Source organism: Anser anser (genome assembly GCF_964211835.1).
Source record: "Anser anser genome assembly, chromosome: 2".
In the NCBI taxonomy this organism is placed as follows: Eukaryota; Metazoa; Chordata; class Aves; order Anseriformes; family Anatidae; genus Anser; species Anser anser.
The window spans coordinates 144,481,173-144,498,107 of NC_139721.1; the positions used below are offsets into that span (position 1 = coordinate 144,481,173).

General features: G+C 37.4%; 1 protein-coding gene across 6 annotated transcripts in view; it reads right to left on the reverse strand.

Annotated features, from left to right (window-relative positions):
- ARHGAP21 (Rho GTPase activating protein 21) overlaps window positions 1–16,935 on the reverse strand; it is a 124,012-nt gene that overhangs the window by 32,118 nt on the left and 74,959 nt on the right. For 4 of the 6 annotated variants that reach the window (XM_083823612.1, XM_083823611.1, XM_083823615.1 and 1 more), the window contains 3 exons: window positions 16,699–16,777; window positions 11,303–11,357; window positions 433–462 (listed from right to left, as the gene is read on the reverse strand). In XM_083823612.1, coding sequence (XP_083679738.1) covers window positions 433–462; window positions 11,303–11,357; window positions 16,699–16,777 — 164 coding nt within the window. The remainder of the gene's footprint in view (window positions 1–432; window positions 463–11,302; window positions 11,358–16,698; window positions 16,778–16,935) is intronic. The other 2 variants (XM_083823614.1, XM_083823613.1) reach the window with 1 other exon arrangement.

A 16,935-nucleotide genomic window follows, 5' to 3' on the forward strand; every position in this document is an offset into this window, starting at 1 on the left:
AAGATTAAAATGATTTCTCAGGGCTTTTACACATTTAGGTGTGGTACAGTATCACAGCATTTCCTCTCCAAACCGTAACATGCTCAATTCCAGAGTATCAACGTGCCCTGTCTTAATACTAGACAGGTTACAAAAGCCCGAGCGCAGCCATAAATTAATACAGAGCAAAGTACAGAGGCGGGCGAGGCATTTAAATACTGCTGCAATAAACGTTATAGTAAGCATTAGTGAACTGCAAAATATTAAAGCACACTGACCAAGTCACAGGCACAAACCACAAATTAAGAGATTAGCATTACAAAGAGAATTCAGCTCAGACTATCTAGCTCATTTCCAACAAACTTGCTATTTCATATTCTTGCTTCTCGCACATCACTTGAGAAAAGCATGCCTTACAAAAATAATCAGAAATGGCTACTGTGCATTTCTTACCAGTGCTGTGACATCCTTTGAAAACTGCAGCTGGCAGAAAACAGGAAAACATAGTAAAAGCTGCTTACAGATGTAAAGACAGAATTATGTTGTCATATTGATGTTGGATACAGCAAGCTAAAAATACAACTACACTGATTTCACTGGAAGGTACCAACAGAGGTAAAGGGCAGTAGAGCAGAAAAAATAACTTCAGCCTCCTTCTGAGCATGTCCATCTCAGGCTTTTTTCTGCTGCTTGCATTTATCCTCTACCCTTACAGAAAACAAAATACATTTGTGCCATTTTGCCTTGGCGCATCCCCACAGCTGCCTGCAGAGAGCTCTGCTTCTATACAACACGACTTCCCTTCCACTACAGCGACATTACTGTCTCTCATTTCCCCTGGGCTGCTACCATCCCTGCTTCCTGGTGACGAAACAACGGCTTTATTATGCCTTTAAACCAGCACACCCCTTCCCCACATATATCTGAACATGACCACAAGCTGTCAGCTGACTGCAGCTGCTTTCATGCTGTACAGCTGAAATTGGAGGAATGATGCTGCAGAAACACTCCACTCATGTGATTTATTCCCCCCTCCCGATCCGTAGTAAAAAAAAAATGAAGCCAGATTACTACTGTATGTGGCACATTGGAGGGAAGGAACGTACAAAGATAAATATTTCTAAATTTCTGAATCTTCAAACAAATGGTTGTATGTAAGAGCTCGATACGGTGTAAGAATAAGAAAAAAAATTGAAAAAATGCCAAAGACCTGGAAAACAGATGGAGTAAGAAACTACTAGCATGCAAGACAAAACCAACCCCCCACCCAAATCAGAAAACAATTACTACTTTATAGAGCTGATAAAACAGTTTCAAACGTGGGATAGACATGTTACACCAAGACAAAACACACTGAGCTTATGCTTTTGTAAAACACGCCCACGACAGACAATGCTTCATTGACTTTGACAGCAGAAAGGCGAAATTCCAAAGCTGGTGTGATCAGATCATAGCTGAGGACTACAAATGAGTATAAAAATCAATTCCTACCTAGGTCTTGACAAAAATCAATCACAGATATTAAAACATCATCTTCAGAGGACAGCATTCTCACAGGGTCCAAAATAAAACTAGCTAGATCCACCACCCCCCTTTCTTTCCCAACAAAGAGCAAGTTTTCATGACTGCAGGTATATTTAAAATATAGTGTTATTAGAAATAAAAGGTTTCAATGTTGGAAAGTATACTTCTTCTTTCAATCTCATTCCACCCAATTTCCAAGGAATCATTAAAACAAAGCTAAGCTTTCCTCCAAGGAAGATAAAAGTTCATAAAGGGCTGTGACATTTCCATAAAGGGATATTTAACCCATGTTTCATAATTCTCACTAAGGACCAAAAGAGAAATTTTGCAACTTATAAAGAAATGCAAAACATCAGAAATGATTTCCTGTTCAAATAAAATCAAGCTGAATGATGCATTATCAGCCTTTTTCTTACAAAATATTTTAACTACTTTAACGAGAAAATGCTTATTTTTTTTAATTACAGTAAAAATGTGGAGTACATCAACATACTTCTTAGCATTTGCACACTATTTAGATACTTAGCATATTTTGCAGCTACATGTATAGTTATACTACATTAATTTAAGTGATTGCAATAGAAAACTTAGTATAAAAGAGTATTTGAGTATGACTTAAATTTAAGCATTTAAAAAAAATAAAAAAAGAAAAAGAAAAACCCAAACAGCCTTCCAACTTGAAATACATTCATAAAATTCAGATTAGTGACACTCCCACTTCAGACACCTACCAAGCTCCTCAAATTCCTACAGGAGCTAAGTACTCTGCAGTTAACCAGAAGTTCCACTGTGATCCAAAAATCAGTCTTGAAATGTTAAGCTCTTTCCCACCTTCTCAAAAACAACCACAAAACAAGCAAACAGAAAACCTGAAATTATGGCAAGCCTACCATACAAACACAACGATTTAGTGTGACATTATCAGCTCTGACGGATAACAGCTCTGCAACCATTTCTAGAAGAAAATTGCTCTTACAGTAAGAATTTAGCGTGCTTCCAGTTAGTGGGTACAATTTCTCTCCCACCTTGCAATCTGCTTTTGTTTGCATCAAGCTTGCAAACTCCTAAGCCTAAGAATGGATTTCTTACTGTGAATTTGTATAGGCATAACCAGTTAAAACCCAAACATGCTAAAGTAACGCACTCATGCCTTATGCAGAACAAATTACTTTAAGCAAATAAAACATTCCACGTGACATTTTATTAACACCCCCCAAAATTTAAGGGAAGGCTTTTGCTCACGTTCATTATTTCCCACTTGATTTTATGCCATGTGATGTCAGAATAATGACAGTCCCTGTACAAGGATTCTTCCTCCTAGCAACAACCATGGCAAATCCCTAGACTTTCAAGAGCCTGAGACAACCTTGTCCTATATCCATTAGTCCAAACCCATAAAAGCATGTAGGCATACACTCAACAACAGGATGAATAAACAGACTCACTTCAACAGAATTCCTCGCAAACTTGGAGATAAGCATTTTGATGAACTAGACATCAATGCATCCGGCAGCTTGGAAGACTGAGCTTGGGGTGTTCTTCCTTCCTTCTGCAACCAGTTCTGCTTTACATTAAGGTTCTTTACTACTTCCTAAATTCTTTTCCGCAGTCCTAATTTACTCAGATTTAGCACAGACAGGAGCAGAACACCAGAAAATGTTTTCAGCTGTCCAAAAATGAAACATTTTCCATTTATAGCTTACTCTAGCAGTGTCTGTAGCACAGCTCAAGTGGTTTCACTTCATTCTGACACCCAACACACACTACAGTCAGGTAACATTTAAATCAAAAACCAGAAAACCATACACTCTCTAAGAGACTTTCTTGTAAATATAGCCTAAACTAGGGTTGGGGGGTATGAAGAAAATTGTATTTTCTCACAGATACACTGTTAAAATAACAAAGTTTAAGTCTCTTCTCCTTTAGGTCAGTGTGTCTTCACACCACACCCCTCCAATTGCATTTGCTGCCAGAGCTTTAGTATTAACCTTCATGCGCATTAATGGCTGCGTCAGCACAAAATCTGAAAGTAAACAAATGCTGCTTATGAAAACATGGCTATTTATTAAAAACCAACCAAACAGAAATATTTCAGTTTCCCAGTGAAATAGCCATGTTGCTCCACTAGGTCTGATGTAACTGGATGGTCTCAGGAAAAACAAGACAATTGGTAAAGTTGACTGAAGCCAGGCCTGTCGTCATCAGCAGCTGGGGCTTATGAAACTCGAGAATAAATTTCCTTACACAAGCCTTTTTTTTTTCCTCCTCTCTTATTTTTAATGCAGGTGCGTCACTGGCAATTTCATAGTAAGTGCAAGGGCTTGAGAGCTGGCAAACTCCACAAAAACTTTGAGTATCAGAAACAACAAAGAAACGATCTTTTCTGCCCAGATTTGCCAGTATACTGAAAAATTTCAAGTCACAAGGTTTGTACCTGACTAGAAATAAGGAGGGAATAAACAGAAGGAAAAAAGATGTGCTTCATCTATCCTTCAGGCACTCTGAGTCATTCCCATCTAGATTTTTTTGTCCCCCAACTACCCACAGCAAGGAATATTTGTGTTCAAATTTGGATCGATTTTGAGCTATCAATACACATCTTCAGTGATCCATAACTTTAATTCTAAGGAAAGATTAAGATGTTAATTAAAAGACAGGCAAGAAGGAAGTAAATTAAGGAAGAGTACAAGATGTAGTTCTTCTCTCTCCCTGTCGCAAAAAGATACATACATAGTTATTAACAGCCCTCTTTTATTTTACTTTTAGCATTATTAATAGAATATCCAATGACATCTTGTGGTAAATGAAACTACAGAGGTCTTTCTGAAACTCTAGGGCAGGTTTTAACAGATTCATAGACTAGTCAGATGTAATGGTGACAGCTAGGAGTATAAGACATCAATCCAGATTCACTTCTGCTACTTCTGGGGGGCACTTCCAATGAAGATTTTTCTTTTCTTTTTAATTATTTGAAATGAAACTGCTGGAGATGGGCTGAAGGTTAGGAAAGATGGATTTCTGAGTAGGTAGCTGGAGAGGGAAATGCCAGAAAATGAAACAGGAAAAATCAGGGTTTGTTAAATACAGTGCGTGTTGTTTTTCATTTATATAAATGTGTGTATACACACAAAAGAGAGACATTTACATATATTTACGTATATGCACAACTATTTACATATTAAGAAGCACTAGTTATAACATCAGCAAGCCATACTAAAAATAACTTTCCAAATATACAGCTCCAATTTAAACAATAGATCATATTAAAGATGCAATTTTAAAAGAGCAGTATTTTAAGTGCCTGACACTTGAAAATTCAGTGCCTTGTAAGCTACACCGTTCTCTACTTACACAAGGAACAATGAGCAACCATGCCAATTCCAACGTGAACATACCTCAAAAAACTGGTTCAAAAATCCTATATGTTAAGGACACCCCAGCACAAAGCCTATAGACAAGAGCTGTAACTAAGATAACTAAGGCTAAACTCTAACTGGGCTCAGCAATTTCAGGTTTCCCTCTGTGGGGAGTACATTTACATCGGTCCTTTGTGTCACAAAGTTTTTGAATGACTGAAGAATGTCATAACTTGACCATTTTTTAGTATTAAATTTGTCATCCAGGAGGCTATAAACCAGCAATAATTCTATTAAATGAACTCAAGAAATGGAATTATTTGCAGTCCACCTAAATGTGTCATCCTGCCTGTATGAAATCAGTGGTACTAATGCATACGAGATGGATAATTTCTCTCAAAAAACAGCTGCCAATGCTACACAACTTTTTCATACGGAGATCAACTTGAAATGCAGATTATAATACAACAGTAATCCTCCTCCTCATGGTCTCAATATGGTTACACACCAACTACAAGTTTTCTTTACACAAAACCTGTAGTGGCGAGACCTGAAAGATTGCTATTCAAAAGATGTCTGATAACCGCAGACTGACATTAATTATGAAACAGCTGAAATCTACAGCAAGAGAGGAATTCTCTGTGGGCCTTTTGGCAATAGGGAAGTATCCCGGTCTACTCTGAAATTTGCAATTCGGGCACTGTTGCCCTTTACAGGTTTTTTGTTTAAAAGTAAAGGCTATCAGTATATCCATCCAAGCCCTTCTTCTGCCATCTCCTTTTGGCAAGCGAAGTGACAAACTGCATTTATTTTCCAGCTGTCCACATTCTGCTTGTGCTTGATAAAAAACACCTCTCCACTTTGTTTCCAAACTTCACTGTTTAAAAAGCGTATTAACAGTTTCAGATTTTCATATAATAGAACAGAATGACAGCTTCCATAAAATTTTCCAGTGTCTCAACTGACATTGTTTCGCATGTGTTCAAAATGTGCACTTCTGTATCTATTACGTAAAATGGAAACCGTTCAAAAAACATCTTTCCAAAGAAAAAATTGGCATCACATAACTGAGCTCCAGTCCTAATTAATTCAGTTCTCTCAGCAGAAACAGAGAAATTTGTTCTGCAATCTACAAAACTAACAAACCACCATTTGTTACGGCTTCTGACCGTCACTTCCTATTGCTTTTCCCCTCCTACGCCCTTTCACTCGCAGCCTCCACCAACCCATCTCCTCCCTGCAAAGGCAGTCCTGGCCCCAACACCTCCACTCCTGATTTCCCTCTTCCATCCAACAGCACTCCCACCTGCCCTACAAACTGAGCAGAAGGTCCCCAGTCATGACACGCTCCCTGGCAGTAAGACAGGTGTTTGTACAACAGGCTGATTTAGTCAGGGACAGGACAAACAGAGCAGCTAGTAGGAGCCTTCAGCCTTGTAAAAAAATGCTTCATCTCCCTAGCTGCTAATGACTAGGTTTCAACCCAATGTTCTGGTCAATGAGTCTAGCAACAACAGGGATATAAGCAGGAGAAAGAATAGGGAGTGACAGCTAAAAGTATTACTGTGATTATTTTATTCCCTTAACAAACAAGTCTAAAATAAGGTATTTCTGAACGTTTTCATTGAGTCTCTGATACACCGTGCTGGGTTCTCATCCTCTATTTTATGTTCTTTGCTCAGGTCAGCGTTTTAACTAAGATGACACCAATGCCAGCCTTCAGCACGGCACGCTGAGGATGTGCACACCGTTAGAGGAGCCACAGACACCTCTCAGACAGCGCAGCTTATTTGAAGTAGCCACTGTAACAGTTCATGTGCCACATTTTGGCAGGTAAGTAGTGCCTATCCCATGCAGTTCAGTAACTGAGTCATAGCTTCACAGGAAATATTGTAGAAATTCAAATGGCTACACATCAAATGCTTAACAAAAAATGAATGGAAATGGGAAAAAATCTTTTATTTCAATATAAATACCAAAAGACTACACACATGAGATATATGATTGTATTACACTTTGATAGGCTTATAACTAAATGAAAATCCAGTATTCCCTCTTTACAAAAAAAAAAAAACAAAAAACTGCATTGCCTCTATAAAGTCCATTTCTTTAAAAAACTACAGTTTTCTATCCCAAATCATTCTGAAGCTACATCTTACTGTCAAAATTTATGGGCTAAGAGATTAAAAGAGTTAATTTTACATGACTGACATGACAGGACAAGGTCTCAGATTAAAATACCTTACCTGTTACAAACATATTTAGTCATGAGCCCACTTGGGAAGAATCACCCTCTGGGATGTACACCAAGTTAAAATAAAGCTCTAGTAAATAAAATATGGAACGGAACTCCTATTTTATGTTCATAATCACTGCATTTAGATCTGTTTTTCATGTACTTGAAGTCCAAAAACTAGAAGCTATAGCTATGGTTTATCTTAAAAAGTTTCCTGACTCCTTTTCCACTGCTAATTAACACAAACTTACTTCTGAGCACTTTTTTTGCTACTTCCCTTTTATCATACCTGCTATTTCTGCATTTCCATCATCTTTGTGACCTGTATTTTCAGCCATTCTTTGTTTTGCCTACAAAGTTAAAGCATTTGCTCCCCCCTCTCACCTCTCCTTTCAGTGTCCTTATCGGTTCACCTGAGTTGCCCATGTACACTTACCTTAAATATTCATAAATACAAATAGAATTTAAAAGTTGGATGACCCAATATGAGTATTTTAGTAGATATCCTGAACACTACAGCTAGAACACCAGTGCTCCTCCTCCTCTTTCCTTCAGTTTTCTCATTCCAGAGTAGCCTGAAAGCCTAAAGGCACAGATCTGGAAGCTACGGATAACTAAGATGGTCCTCTTCACTAAGTTTGCAAAGGTAATCTGCTAAATTCAGCTGCAAGGTTAGACATCTGTGCTCAAATTCTGAAACTCTTCAAGCCAAAAGTAAAGCCGTGTGGAAATTCTTTTATATATATTTGTTTCTTTACACAGAATAAGCCAAATCGCCCAAGTACCGATCGGAAGTGATATCTGGAGATCATGCAGTTCAATCTACCATTCAAAGCTGAACTACCACCAACACCCTTGTCAGCCACTGCTTTGTCTAGCTGTGTCTCAAACTTCCACAGATGGCGATGCCATCTGCACTGATTCCAGTGCTATACGACCCTTTCAGAAAAAAAAAAAAAGCATAAAGTGCTACTATATCACACTTCCTGATGCCTAATTTGAACCTTCCAAGCGACTGCTTATGGCTGTCCTCTACTGCGAACAGTTTGTCTCCATCCTCTTGGCAATTGCTCTCTAATTGTGGACTGCTGTTACTTTACTCCTTCCTTTAGCCACCTCTTTACCAGACTAAATCGGAGCTCCTGAACCTCTCCTTGTAGGCTGCATGTTCCAGGAACCTGACCGTCCCTCTAGCTCTCTTCTGAACCTTTTCCAGTTCCTTCCCATCCTTCTCGAGGTACGCATAAAATTCCAGGTACAGCCTCGTAAGCGTGTCAGGTGGTGGAGTGTAACAGCTTCCTCTGCCTGCTGGCTGAGCTGCACACAAGAGCAGTAGTGACTCACGGACCCTGGTGCCCACTGCAACCCCTGCCTTGTTTTCAGCAGGACTCTTGTTCTGCCAGTTGCTTCCACAGTGATGCACGGTGGTTGTTATGCCTGACTCACAGAGTTTTCATGTTCCTCGTTTAATATCACGAGCTGTCTGCTGCTCCAATTCTCAGGAATACCAAAGTCCATCCATACTGAGACTTCGTCATTCATCCTGTCAGCTACTCCCTTCTGCGTCATCCACACACCTGCTCGGTCACCAGCCAGGTCACTGCTGAACAACACTGGCCCCAGCACAGACTGCTAGGGTACTCCTCTCATTACTACATATAAACTGCTGTCAAGCCATTGATTCCCACTCTTACCCACGTTGTAATCCATATAGTCAGTCCATACCCTCTCTTAGTTCCCAAAAGAGAATGGTTATCATGCTTTTGATACCGTCTCTTACTAAAGTCAAGGCAGAGGCAGGAGAAGACAAGACATCAGGTCTTTGTATCAGCTACCTATTTAAGCTAAGTACTCTTAGCTAAGCACTCTTCCAGCCCCTCCTCTCCAGTCACTGGACCTACATTTTCCCTGAGATTCCCACAACTATAATATTTGCAAAACACTGTCTGGTTACCCTTTATAACCCCTGCTTGATTAAGCCCCAGCTGGTCTTTGTCCTCAGATATCTCCACAATGTTTTTGCACTCCTCCTTTGTTCCTTCCTTCCTTTTCAGGTGTGCTCCCTTTTCTTCCCTTTAGTTCATAAGAAGCAATTTGTTTAGATAAGCAGTCTTCCACTGAAATTCCTGAATTTCCAACACAAGATGGCTCTTCCCTGGGCTTGTAAGTCTTATTTAGAAGTCCTTGAAATGCAAAAGAATTCCTAGGAAAATATGCATTTTAAATACATCACTGAATTTTAATTATTTCTTTTTCCATCTGGCAAATAATCCCTTACCGATATTCTAAAGCAAGAAAAATCCAATTCAAAATATAAGTATTCCACTTCAGGTTGTTTATTTTAAACTTATTAATAGTTGATCAAAATACAAAATTAAATGTTTCAAAGTTATCAAAAAAGATCATTTTAAGTAAAAACGATCTCAAATTTGGGAAGGTGCTTGAAAAATTCAGTTGGCAAGCATAATTTTTTGCCATGGACATATCCTTTCCACCAATCCCCGAAGTGACATTTCCAAGATCAAGTCAATGAATGAACGTGACGTGACTGACACTGACTTCACTAATGACAGGATTTCACATGCAACTCCCCTCTAAGTAAGGAGTGCCACAGAGGGCAATGACACCTGGACTGCAACACTTTACTGTTAATATTGATGAATGGATTTGAAGCCCTGTTTTCAGAAAATTCAATACCTCAGCAGGTTCAGACATACACAGACATTTCTGAAGACCAAATTCAAGGTTTATAAATAGTGACCTAAAGGCAGGAACAAGCAACTGTGCTCTTTATGTAGCTAACCCAGCAATAAGTCATTAACACACCAAGCAGACTGCTGAGTACTACAAAACCTACCACACCCAGCATCATTCCTGAATATAATGAAACTGTTTCATCCTTATTGTGCAGGTAGACCTTTCTTTAGCTCCAACTACATTATCCATTAGTGCGGTGTGTTTTTCTATTTTTACCTAATACCTGTATTTGTTATCAAGTTTGCAGTTATACCATCTGAAGATATTTACAGGAAAATTTATGGCACCTGTCAAAACCAAAATTAAATTCCTTAAAATACTATACCAACTTATAGAATGTACTTCAGTGATGAGTGTGTTTTGATTCCTGTATTAATAAGGCTATTGTACTTTGCCATTTATCATTCATTCTGAACTTAAACTGACAGAACGTTACCACTTATGTAAGCTGTAGTTCATTCAGGAATAAGAATTTGCTGAGTCAGTTTATATTTTGTTTAGACATATGATTCACAAAAAAGCTAACACAATGTTAATAAAAAAAAGATTAAAATAGAAAAATAAACCCCCAAAAAAGATACAATTTCTCAGATGAAAAGAAGAAATTGCTTTGTCACAGAGAATGAAAGGAGTAACATTCTATGTTGTTACTCTGAAAACACACTGCATTTTAAGGGTGACCATTCAGCTTTGAGCAAATTTCTTCACCAAGTCTTATAATTAGAACAGTAGATTTTAACTTCCAATGGCTGAAGATTAATTATCACATTCTGGAGAGGAATTACATGCATTTCTTATTTGACTGAAGTTACAGTGGTGCATCATGTCTCTGAAGAATGCTGTTATTTTAGATGTGATTAAATTTCTCCCTCTCTGTGATGTTGTAAAAGGGAGAAAATCATAGGATTCTGTTGTATGATGCCATTCATTTCTATCACCTTTATCTTCAGATGTTGTACCTGTCATCAAAAACTGACACCTTTTCCTCAGTAAAACACGCACTGAAATAGAGACGATGACTTCTAGAAATACTTTTAGTCATCATAACTTTTGACTGCATAGCAAACTGCAGCTATCAGAAGACTTTTCTGATAGGCCTGAGCACGCTCAATGCTCAGTCTTGCAGAACACAGACAACATTTGTCTCTTCATGGCTTTCCTCTAGCAGATGCTATGCAGAACTGACAGTCCTTGAGGCAGGCCCACTTTTATCGAAACAAATGCATCATAGCCAAAAGGAGCATAAATTCCTCTGTGTCATATCATAATCATGTATTGACAAAACGTAAGAGCAGACCAACAGCAGTCAGAAGAAACTCATACAAGTTATAGAGGCTTTTGGAAAATGACAACTCCACCTCAAACTAATCCTCTTTTCACAGTCAGAAAAGGACACTAGAATAAAAAAACATAAATCACAATTCTTCATAAAAAAGCTTCATAAACATACCAACTGAAGGATGTCCTCATCTTTTGGCATAACACTAAGTTCCAATATGCTGTCACTGAAACACAAAAAAAAAACCACCACATATCAACTTTTGTAATGTGAAATGAAGTTTTTTTCCAAAGATGATACATTAACTTCCATCAGAGTCTTAGCAGAAAGAAAAGAATAGAAATCTTTTTTAATACACTAGCTTTACAGATAAGGCAATGTACTTTGACAATTTTATTTCATTATTTACTATTAAGATTCCCAAGATACATTCAATGTTTGGAGCTTCTCTGACAGAACAAGGTAACAAATCTTTAAACACAAGTAAAATTTCCCTCTGTCTTCCACTTAAAGTCTGTTAGCACTATTTAAAATTGCTGGGGATATTCCAAAATAACCAAATCAAACATATTTATCAAATTTGCAGATGTAATCTGGCTGACTGAATTTGTCAGTCTGAATTACTGAAACCAAAAGCAGCACGTTACTTGAAGCGATAAAGATTCTGACGTCTGTACAGGTCAACCAATATAATTCAAGTACATGCAAAATCAGGACATGGAATATAAGATTCCTTGGTTATGCAAAAATATTGCAAAACAGTGAAATCCACAGCTAGTTCATATCAGAAAAAAACTATTTTCACAAGCAAGTATATACTTGTAACAGTAATACAAAACAGCTGAATTCTTTCTCATTTCATCTGAGATAACGTAACACTGTTCACGTTCATTACATGTGAACTGGAACAGGTACAAAGAAGGGCTACGAAAGATTGCTTGTACAGACTATTTTATCTAGACTTGCAAAACAGCAAATTAAGAGATTATACCTGTTATTTAGGAATCTCACAATTCAAAAATGTCACAAGAAGAGAGGATATTTAAAGAAACTGACCAATACCAACACAAGTACCAAAGAACAAAACCTAACTGGACAGATCAAACTAGAACTGAGCTTATCTGTACCAGGCGGTACAATTCACTGCTGAGAAAACACAGAAGTAGCACAGAGACCGGCCACCAATTCTGAGTACATAAAAAAGTCTATGAAAGGACCGAGAAAGATCTCCGTTTCTTCCTCCTGCAGAACGGAAAGTCTCGTCTCGAAGATGTAATGTGCAATTTATTATGCTTTCACATGTGAAAAACGTTTCTATTCTGTGGTTCCTTTTCCATTTGTTACTGGCCACAGACGTAAGGCTGCATTCCAAAACTGCAGAGTAAGGGTGTTAGGTTTCACAATATTCCTAAACCATTATTAATCTTGGAAAAAAACGTGTTCTCCAAACAGCATAGATTAATTTAGCTTTAAAGCCAAAAGTCATTAGTAACAGGTTTACATTTTTCTTTTAAATCTATGCACAGCCAGGAAAAATAAGTCTTCAAAAATGTTTTTACAGTTTTTCAGAATATCGAATTTTAAGACATACAAGAATTATTTTATCCTTTTTGTGTATTTAGAATGTATACAATATTTTGTATTTGTATTTACAATGTATACAATATACAATGTATATCCTGTATATTTACAAAAACATTTCCCATTTTGACTGAATGCATAAACAGCAAAACTACTGTCAAAGAATCATATAAAATAGTGTCCATCAAGAGGGACTTTTGCCTAAATTCTTCAGTATGGGTATTAAACTACTTACCAGCTGTAAAAAAATAAAAATATGAAAGACATACCCTAGTTTGGGGCATTTACAGTGAAGTATTCAAATTTCATTGCTACACATGGGTAGCACATGCATTTTTGTTTAGTCATAGTTCATATTAGGCAGCTTATGGTTTGATATAATCAATGCTTATTTGTAGGATAAACTTTGAAAATTAAAAACTTACATAGCATTGCCCATCTTCAGATACTTTATATATAAATGAAAGTTTCCCACTTATATTTCAACATAGAACACACTTCTTACAGAAGTATAGTGTGCTTTTTAAATACACATTTCTCTTTTAAAAAAAATTAAATCCATTTACACCATTTAACACCTTCTTTAGTAGCCATCCAAAAGAGGGAAGTGGGTCTATTCAGGAACAGCACTTTGTACATCATTCAAACAGCTATTCAATTATTCTACTCCTGTTTGCCTGCAGAACGTTCTGGAGACAATTTGGATCTTCCTACTTTTTATTTTTCAGAGAGCTCTCAGAGTATTCTTCAATTCTGGTATCAAAGAAGGGCGTTAAGGAATACCTTTCAGGTATGGTACTATAACATGCATGTAAATTAGGAACTAGAAAGCATTAATAAAAACCGAGACAGAGAAGAAGTGGCAGCTTACACTAAAATATTAGTTACAGTATTATCAATTCTCAGAGGTATCTATCATGCAAATGACTTTCATTACACAGAGTAAAATTTAAACTTCACTCAGAGGCACCAAACTAAAGCACTATGATGGGTTGTCATCGTTACAACTATTTTCTTGCATTATTTCACATACATTTCTGAATAACCTCAGCACTTTCAAAAAGAGTTTGCAAAAAAAATGGAATAGACTTAATCATTCTAAATCCCTAAATTTCCAAAATCAAAATAACAAAAAAAAAAGCAGTTGGGAAATCAGATTTTTTTTTTAAACAAAGAACAATAAATAATTTATGGAGTTTACATTAGTAATCAGCACATCTCCAAGCTGATTATGTAAACAGATGAGAATAAATTCTTAATGGACCAAACTAACAACTAAATGTAAAGAGTAGGAAATGCAGATTTAAAAATAATCTTAGAACTAATCTTGCAGGAAATGGTTATTTCTGGAAACTCTTTTGAGGTGTGCCATTCATTATCCAGAGGAAATAATCAGTGTAAGCTTAAATTTATTATCTCCAACCAGAGGAAAATAGATAATGTCCTACACAGCTTGAAAACAAAACTTTTCCAAGAACAATACAAAACATGCTTGAATATAGGCCATCAATTAGTCCTACTGGAAGTTATGGGGATCTTTCATCTAAACATCAAAAAGCATCCATTTGGATCTGGCGTGAAGAAGGTGACCAAGTTCTGATGTCTGCAGCATTCTATGATGAGAACAAATATCCGCAACTGAACAATTTTCCAGAAATACAATGAGCTGCTATGGAAATGAAGCTGCTATGGAAATGAAGTAATCTAATTTTTAAAAAATCACAAAGTACAAACCAGTTTCATTGCTCAATAGTGATGCAGATAAAAGCTTTGGTTCTACAAGTTCCTAAACAAGGTAGGTTCAGGACTAAACACGCTATACTTTCAGTGTTTTCATGCACTTCTCCCAAGAATCCATTTCTGGATACTGTTAGAGAGGATACTGACATAAAGAGACAATCAGTTTGATCCAGGATGCTGATGCTGGTACAGGAATGGCATGCTAAAGCAAGATACATGCAACAGAAAGCAATTTCTCTTGCCATGAAATGGTAGGAGCAGCACATGAAACAAAATAATTGATGTGTAGAACAAACTGCTCTGAGTTGAAGAATGTTGTTTTCCAGCAAAGAATGAGAGAGTCCATTCATTAGTCATATGAGAAACTGTTACGTAACAGACATCATTGCCTGTAAGCTACAAGGAAAATGCACCTGACTAATTCCTTAGTCTGAGCTATCTTTCTACATCAGAATTTGTATTTACCTCTTCATCTTAAGAGATTCAGATGAAGATGTCATGATATTTACATTTTCCATAAAACAAAACAAAAGCAAACCACCAACAAGAATAAAAAAAAAAAACACCACAACCCTCAGGGCTAGACATATTTGGCTGTGATCTGCTGTGACAGAATCACAGAATAGTTTGGGTTGGAGGGGAACCTTAAAGATCACCCAGCTCCAACCCCCTGCCATGGGCAGGGACACCTCCCACCAGACCAGGCTGCCCAAAGCCCCATCCAGCCTGGCCTTGAACACCTCCAGGGATGGGGCACCCACAGCCTCCCTGGGCAGCCTGAGCCTCACCATCCTCAAAGGAAGTAATTCCTTCCTAATATCTGATCTACACTTACCCTCTTTTAGTTTAAAGACGTTACTCCTTGTCCCATCACTACACCTCCTGACAAGGAGTCTCCCCCCAGCTTTCCTGTAGGTCCCCTTGAGTTACTGGAAGGCCTCTATAAGGTCTCCCCAGAGCCTCCTCTTCTCCACGCTGAACAACCCCAGCTCTCTCAGCCTCTCTTCATAGGAAGAGAGCATGCTCCAGCCCTCTGACTATCCTTGTGGCCCTCCTCTGGACCTGCTCTAGCAGCCACTGGAAGATAGGATTGGTCTCTAATTTTTGGAAGAAGGTAAGAGATTTCATTACGTGCCTACCAGGTACATCATTCAAAGTAAATAATTACATCCTGTGTCTTAGCTATACACTATTGTACAACTGTGTTTGTAAAGTGTTTGTACAACTACAAAATGAAAGAAGTGATGCGCAGTTAACCATCTCCAGTCTTTCTAAAGGTTACAAAGCAGACAGATTCCATCTTTCCAGCTCTTGCACAGGAGGTACTAATGACACAAAACACATTTCATTTTACCTCACTTATACCTTCTGCTACAGAGTTTTGCCATTTCAAAAAACATGTACCTGGAACTTGCAGATTTTGAGTGAAATCTTGAATAAGATCTGCATTAAAGCAGGAAGATGAGGATCTTATTTTTCCTCCTCCTTCCTGTAAGCATAACTAAGTATTAACACATGAAGATTCACTTAAATTAGAATGTGGTATACAAGATTCATTTGGAAAACATTTTTCCATGCTGGTCATAATACATCTCTTTTCCACATAACATTCCTATACTGGAAGCTTGTTCCTATAGAAGAAAAACAGTAAAAGTGGAGAAGAAAACAAGAAAACAGTAAAAGTGGAGACTGACCTAAAACATGAAAATGAGTTTCTGGATTTATGTACAGACATGATTTAACAAGCCCCTGTGAGTTCGCAAGCAGTAAATATTGCTGTTTCTTCACTTTGTGCAAGGTTTGTAACTTGTTGCAATGTAATGGAAAGATGCAGATGCTGCAGATGTTTTGCAGGTATGTGCTGGTATAGTATTTTTCTTTTACCAGATATGCTGACCTCTAGTTATCAGACCTCATAAGGTAGATTTTTCTGATTTTCATTTTAAACAGAACAACGTGTTTATGTGGCCCTTATCAGCCTATTTTAAGTTTATACGACCTTCCTCTATAGCACTCTGTGATTTGGTTACAGGGGACAAGGACTGACATAAACAGACTTTGGCACAATATAGCACACCCAATTTTAAGCCTTTTTCAGCATTCAGTATGTTTACAGAAACAAATACATACAACAGTGTGTACTAGGGAAAATTTTAAAATACGATTGCTTTTTCAGAACCACCATAAGTAGTCATTTCCTGCTTAGTATAAAAAGTGTGACACACAATTGAATACTAGAATCTTACCTGTTCTGTATCAAAGCAATGACTTGAGAATATGTCTTCCCAATAACACTTTCTCCGTTGACTTTTATAATTCTGTCACCTGTAAAGGGAAAAATTACACCTTAAATCAACTTGACTTTTTTTTTCCTTGTTTTCATTTTGCACTTCTGTATCTCACAACAAGCAACATCAATACATTAAATTCAAGGTTAGTCCTCTTTAAAAATGAGAAAAGAAGAAAATGGAAGATGCGCAATA